Source organism: Octodon degus, unplaced genomic scaffold (genome assembly GCF_000260255.1).
Source record: "Octodon degus isolate 3935 unplaced genomic scaffold, OctDeg1.0 scaffold00286, whole genome shotgun sequence".
In the NCBI taxonomy this organism is placed as follows: domain Eukaryota; kingdom Metazoa; phylum Chordata; class Mammalia; order Rodentia; family Octodontidae; genus Octodon; species Octodon degus.
This window is the reverse complement of record NW_004524862.1, coordinates 1438365-1444833: the sequence shown is the minus strand read 5'-3', so window position 1 is coordinate 1444833 and position 6469 is coordinate 1438365. Positions and strand designations below refer to the sequence as shown.

General features: G+C 49.4%; 1 protein-coding gene across 1 annotated transcript in view; it reads left to right on the top strand.

The window, feature by feature from the left end:
• The window catches only part of Avil (advillin), a 20115-nt gene that overhangs the window by 5123 nt on the left and 8523 nt on the right, over nucleotides 1-6469 (top strand). The window contains exons 7-13 of the mRNA XM_004647040.2: nucleotides 742-820; nucleotides 944-1042; nucleotides 2335-2488; nucleotides 2585-2685; nucleotides 3114-3251; nucleotides 3340-3498; nucleotides 5051-5230. Of these exons, the coding sequence (XP_004647097.1) occupies nucleotides 742-820; nucleotides 944-1042; nucleotides 2335-2488; nucleotides 2585-2685; nucleotides 3114-3251; nucleotides 3340-3498; nucleotides 5051-5230 (910 nt within the window). The remainder of the gene's footprint in view (nucleotides 1-741; nucleotides 821-943; nucleotides 1043-2334; nucleotides 2489-2584; nucleotides 2686-3113; nucleotides 3252-3339; nucleotides 3499-5050; nucleotides 5231-6469) is intronic.

Below are 6469 nucleotides of genomic sequence, written 5' to 3'. Positions count from 1 at the left end.
TTTATTACATTTATTTATTGTGTGTGTGTGTGGCCAGCTCAGCCCACCAGGGGGCGGGTCTGGCTGGCATGTGGTGCTGGGGATCGAACCGCGGTCCCTGTGCTTTGCCAAGCTTGTTTCAAGTAGGTGCTTTAGACCACTGAGCCATCTCTCCAGCCCTCCAACTCCTTTTTCTAAATTTTATTTTGAGGCATGATTTCACTAAGTCACTTAATTGCTGCACTGGATTTGATCTTGTGATCTTCCTGACTCAGCCTCCCAGAGTCACAGGATTATAGGCATGCACTACACTGCTTGGCTACTTGGTCTTTTTCAAATTCAGCTCCTGGAAGGAGCCTGGAGACTGCCCTCCCGTCCAGAGCCAGCTGTGTTCTGTTCTTGTAGCAGATTCCTGACCTCTTCCAGAGACCTTTCTTGTACTATGGTCCATACGTGCCCAGGGAAGTGGAAGGGATTCAGTTTGAGACAGAGAGGCACGGGAATCGCCTCCAGAAAACAAAAGCTATACATTCCTATCTGCATATAGCCATGTATGTCTTATGAAGTCAAACACTACCCAGAGGAGCCAGAGAAATGGCTCAGCAGAATAAGCACTTCCCTGGCAAGTGCAAGGGCCTGGAAAAAAAAAAAAAAAGTGCAAATAGTCCAAACACTACCCAGAAACTCCACACTGAAACACCAAGATGATCCCAGGATGCTTTATAGAAGAAAGAGTGTGAGCTAACCTCTCCCCTCCTCCAGTGTCTCTGACTCAGCTGGGCAGCTGGCAGTCACAGAAGTATCCACAAGGCCTCTGGTCCAGGACTTACTGAACCATGATGTAAGTAGAGCTTGAGGGGACCTATCTTGGGGTAGCCAGACCTGGTATCAGAAGCAGAGCCTGGAAAAATCCTTCCTTCTGGTCTTGAGCAACCACAACCCCCTTTATCTCTGACTACTTCAGGACTGCTACATCCTGGACCAAGGTGGAGCCAAGATATATGTGTGGAAAGGAAAAGGAGCCACAAAGGTTGAGAAGCAGGCGGCTATGTCGAAAGCTGTGGTAGGAGCTGCAGTTGTGTGGTGACTCTGCTGGTGTCATTTCAGATGTGTGCAGGGGCCACGCTGAACACGTGGGCAGAGAACATGTGGTTGTATACACAGGCTTCGAAGTCAGACATACAAATAGGGCTTCAAATCCAGTTCTGTTTCGTCTGAGTGTTCTGGGGAAGACTACAGAACACCACTGAGCCTCAGTTTCCATATAGCGACCACGTTAATACCCATCTTCCAGGATGGTTGTGAGGATTAAATACCTCTTGTAAAGCACTCAGAATAGTATTTGAGGCTGGGAATATAGCTCAGTGGCACTGTGCCTGCCTGGCAAGAGTGAGGACCTGAGTTTGATTCCTAGTTCTAAAAATAAAAAAAAGAATAGTACTTGGCACACAGCACCTGCCCCATAATAGGTGATTATTACTACCGAAGGAAATGTCACATCAAGGTTAATGGCCTTGTCCTCAAACTGCTTGTAACACTTATGCAGACACAGCTGATGACCCAAGCAAGATGCACTTACGAAGCAATACATGAACAAGTGATTGGGACAGAAAGTCGGCAGAGTCACATCCAGCGCCCAAAGAACACAGCTTAGGTCTTGCAAAACCAGTAATCACATCATCACAACACACCAGGGAAGAGAAGTTAAAATGTTGTTTTGTTTTTTGGGAAAGGGTCTACAGAGTGTTAGATCAGACTCATAGTGATCCACCTGTGAACAACCTTCCAAGAGCTGGGGTGTGCATCACCACGCCCAGTCTCAATTGCCATCTCAGTGTGCCCCACGGGTAGGGCCAGCATGGCAGGCCAGGGATCAAACCCCTAGCCCCTGCAACTCCTTGCAGGTACTTTAATCTGCTGAGCTATTTGACTGGCCTCTCTCTTTTTTTTTAATGTATTTAGTACACGGTCTCACTATGCAGCTCAGACTCGTAGTGATCCTCCTGTCTCAGCCTCCACAGCGCTGGTATTTCAGGCGTACACCACTATGCCTGGATTTGATGGCCAGCTCAGCATACCAGGGAGCTGGGCCAGCACAACCTGTGGTGCTAGGAATTGAACCCCAGTCTTTATATTTGCCTAAGCAGGCTTTAGTCCACTGAGCCATCTCGCCAGCCCTACCACTCAGCTATTTCTTGAGGCAGGTAACTTGGTAGTCAGATGGAAGTAAGCTAGAATTTGATCCTGACTTCAGAGGGGAGAGACCCTATCAGCTGATTTCAAAGGGGTGAATCATCTGAAGCGAAGAACTCATTGTCTGCCTGCCTGACCTGCCTTTGTATGGGCTGGGTGCAGGGCTTCATCAAGATGAAGGGCTACCCCAGCAGCACCAACGTGGAGACCGTCAATGATGGCGCTGAGTCAGCCATGTTCAAGCAGCTGTTCCAGAAGTGGTCGGTGAAGGACCAGACCACGGGCCTGGGAAAAATATTCAGCATTGGTAAAATTGGTGAGATTCTCCCCAGTGTCCTCTCACTGCCAGCTCGGAGAAGACAGCCAGGGGTCCCTCTTACTTACTTGGACTCTCCCACCCGCTTCTCTGCAGCTAAGGTTTTCCAGGACAAGTTTGATGTGACTGAGCTGCACACCAAGCCAGAGGTAGCTGCGCAGGAGCGAATGGTGGATGACGGCACTGGGAAGGTCGAGGTGAGCTCGGGGCGAGCAGCCTTGGCCTCTCAGCTGCCCTTCTGTCTGCTTTGCTTCTTTTCTCCCTAATCCCAAAGAGGCTTCTGAGGAGATAGGGTGTCCCCACATGCCTCAGGGAAGTGAAAGGCAGCTCCCCATGTGTGCCATCAGTAACTCACCTGGCAGATATATTCAAATCATCACTCAGCCTGCAAAGAACCAGCTGGTGCACCAGGATGCACCTGACCGGGATGACCCAGTCTCAGGATTCAAATCATGCAAATATGATGAGCCCTGAGCACTGGCAGAGAAGAACAGACCGTGGAGGGGTCCCTGGAGTGAGTGCTAGCACTCCCCACCCCACTCCCTGTTAAGCATGGCCCACTTCCCTGCACAGCACTCTCTGAACAGGGCACCTATCTCTGGGAAACTGTGTCTCTTGTACCCAGGTCTGGCGAATTGAGAACCTCGAGCTCGTGCCCGTGGAGCGTCAGTGGTATGGCTTCTTCTATGGGGGTGACTGCTATTTGGTTTTCTACACATATGAAGTAAATGGGAAGCCGCATTACATCCTGTACATCTGGCAGGTAGTTCTGGTGTAGGGTCTCAGCTCTGGGCTGAATTCTCCCTGGAGTCCCCAGCTGGTGAAACCATCATACCCTCTCACTCCTGCAGGGCCGCCATGCCTCCCAGGACGAGCTAGCAGCATCAGCATACCAGGCCGTAGAGCTGGATCAGCAGTTTGATGGGGCACCAGTGCAGGTTCGGGTCAGCATGGGGAAGGAGCCACGCCACTTCATGGCCATCTTCCAAGGAAAGCTTGTTATCTATGAGGTAATGACTCTTGCATAGACTGCACCATGAGCAGGAAGCCCAGAACTAACCACTAGGAAGCTCCCCAAGAGATGTGGAGGGGTGAGTTGGGTTGGGGTAGGGTGGGAAGCCAGGTTTGAGTTAGATACAAAGTGAGGCATGAATCTAAGACACTCAAGGAATTCCCAAATGCTGGCGCCTCCAGGGCAAAGCAGTCTAATTTAAGTTCAAGGGCTCCCCATGACCCGTGCAGGGCATCACCCTCCACTCCAGACCTGCACCCTCCTCTCCAGTCAGGTGGGCCTCTTCTTTAGACCTTGTATGTGCCACCTTGCACCCACCCCTCAGATGTGCCCCTTAAATCCAAGCCCTGTGTCTTAGCTACTTTCTCATCCTTGAGGCAAAAATCACAGGATACTTACAACTCTAAGCAGGGAAGGTTGGTTTTGGCTCACAGACTGTAGAGGTTTCTGTCCACAGTTGTAGGCTCCAAGGCAGGGCAGCGTGACAGAGGGGCGTGGCAGGGGGGACACAGTCCACTGCATGGCAGCAGGAAGCAGAGAGGGAGCCAGAAGGAGAGAAGGAGATAGACCCTTCCAGGCCACGCCTCCAGTGATGGAGCAGGCGCCAGCTCCCCACGTCACATCAGCTCTGAGTGCAGCAGGGGACAAGTGCACTGGCGAGTGTCGTGCCAGTGATCCAACCTGTCACCTCCCCAAACCCCCACCTGCAAGTGCATAGAGGAATCTTTTTTTTTTTTTTTTGGCGGAACCGGGGATTGAACTCAGGCCCTTGCGCTTGCCAGGGAAGCGCTTATTCCACTGAGCCATCTCCCCAGCCCTGGGGAATCTAGATATAACCAAAGCATCCTACTTCTTCCATGAAGTCCTGGCGGAAACACTAGCAGATAATGCATAATGTCACATGCTGGAGATCACACAAATCTGGGGCTAAGTCCTACTCTTGTCATTTTTTTTTTTTTTTTTTCATTTCAGAACCGGGGATTGAACTCAGGCCCTTGCACTTGCCAGGGAAGCTCTTATTCCACTGAGCCACCTCCTTTGCCCCTTCTTGTCATTTATTAGCCAGGTCTCTAGATCTCAGTTTCCTCTTCTACCTGTTGAATAACACTTATTTCATAGAGTTCTTATGAGGATCATTGAAATGAAATACATTAGTCACAGAGCCTGCCTGTGACAAAGTTCTCAGAATGAAAGCTGGTATCACTGGGCGAGGTAGCGCATCTGAAACCCCAGCACCCGGGAGGCTGAGGCAGGAGGTTTACTAACCTGGACTACTGGAATATATAGTGCAATTCGGAAGAAAGGAAGAAAGGAGAAGAGAGAAGAGAGGAAGGAAAAGGGAGGGAAGGGAAGGAGAGGGAAAGGTAAAGAAGAACAGCAGAAAATATTATTGGCACCAAAACCCCAGCTCACCCTGCCCCTTTGCAGTTAGCATACAAGCTCCTGAAGGGCAAAGATGGTATCAGACTCATCCACGTCTCCGTAACAGTAAGCCTAGTGCTCGCACGGTGCTCTATAGATCTGGACTCGACTTTTCTCCTTCTTTCCAGGGTGGGACTTCTAGGAAGGGAAATGCTGAGCCTGATCCTCCAGTAAGACTCTTCCAGATTCAAGGAAATGACAAATTCAACACCAAAGCAGTGGAGGTTTCCGCCTTTGCCTCCTCCTTAAATTCCAATGACGTCTTTCTGCTTCGAACCCAGGCAGAGCACTACCTGTGGTACGGCAAGGTAGGTGGGCTGGCCCAGCGGTCAGCTGAGCCCCTTGGAGCCCAGCTCTTTCCCCCACCCTCCCCCACCTTTGTTCCTGGTCAGCTGGGTACCAGCTGAAAAGTAAAGGACAGGAGCTTTTTGTAAAGAATACAACCTTTTTCCTAAAGCACCTTCCAAGGAAGTACCAACATTCTACACAATCTGACCTCCACTAGCTCACTGACATCCCTACTTTTACGCTGGAAACATCCCATACATTTCTACACTCATGAGGGCTAGATCGGTCCATCCTCCCATGTGACACGGGGGCAGGTGCTAATGCAGGACAACCCCACAAAAAAGCAACCTTGTCAATTCATCAGTCTCTTTGAAAGCACTCACATTGCTCTGCAAGGGTGGGTGCAAAGCAATAGGAGCCGTGCTTTGCTGCTAGGACCGCAAAGTGGTGCAGATTTGAAAGAGCAATCTGAGAGTTTCTTACAAAGTTAAGCAGATATTTACAACAGGATTCAGCCATCTTACTCCTTTGAGTATTTACCCTACTAAAAAACTTTAAACTACCTACAAATAAAATGCTGTACCCAAAGGTAGATAGCACTTTTATTGACAACCACCTAAAATTAGAAACAATCCAATTGGAAAGTAGATAAACAGTGGTACATCACGCCATGAAATACTACTGAGCAATGAAAATGCTAACCACTGATAAGCACAACATGGGCGAATCTCCAGTTCATGCTAAGTGAAAGAAGCAAGACTCAAAGGTAAGGGGCTGGGGAGATAGCTTGGTGGTCCAAGCGCCTGCCTGGCAAGCGCACAGATCCGGGTTTGATCCGCAGGACCACATGCTGTGGGAGATCCTGTATCAAATAAGTAAAAATTGTTTAAAAAAAAGAATATATTTAAGACTCAGAGGTAAATGTTCTTAGGGGCCAAGGAGATAGCTCAGTAGAACAAGTGCTTGCCTGGCAAGTGCAAGGGCCTAAATTCAATCCCCAGTTCCGCCAAAAAAAAAAAAAAAAAAGATAAATGTTTTGAACTTCTGAAAAAGGTGAAACTATAGTAGTGGAGAATAGATGAGTGCTTGCAGTGATCAAGAATTCAGGGAGGGGACTGGAGAGATGGCTCAGTGGTCTAAAGCATCTACTTGGAACAAGCTTGGCAAAGCACAGGGACTGCGGTTCAATCCCCCAGCACCACATGCCAGCCAGCCCCGCCCCCTGGTGGGCTGAGCTGGCCACACACAGAAAAATAAAT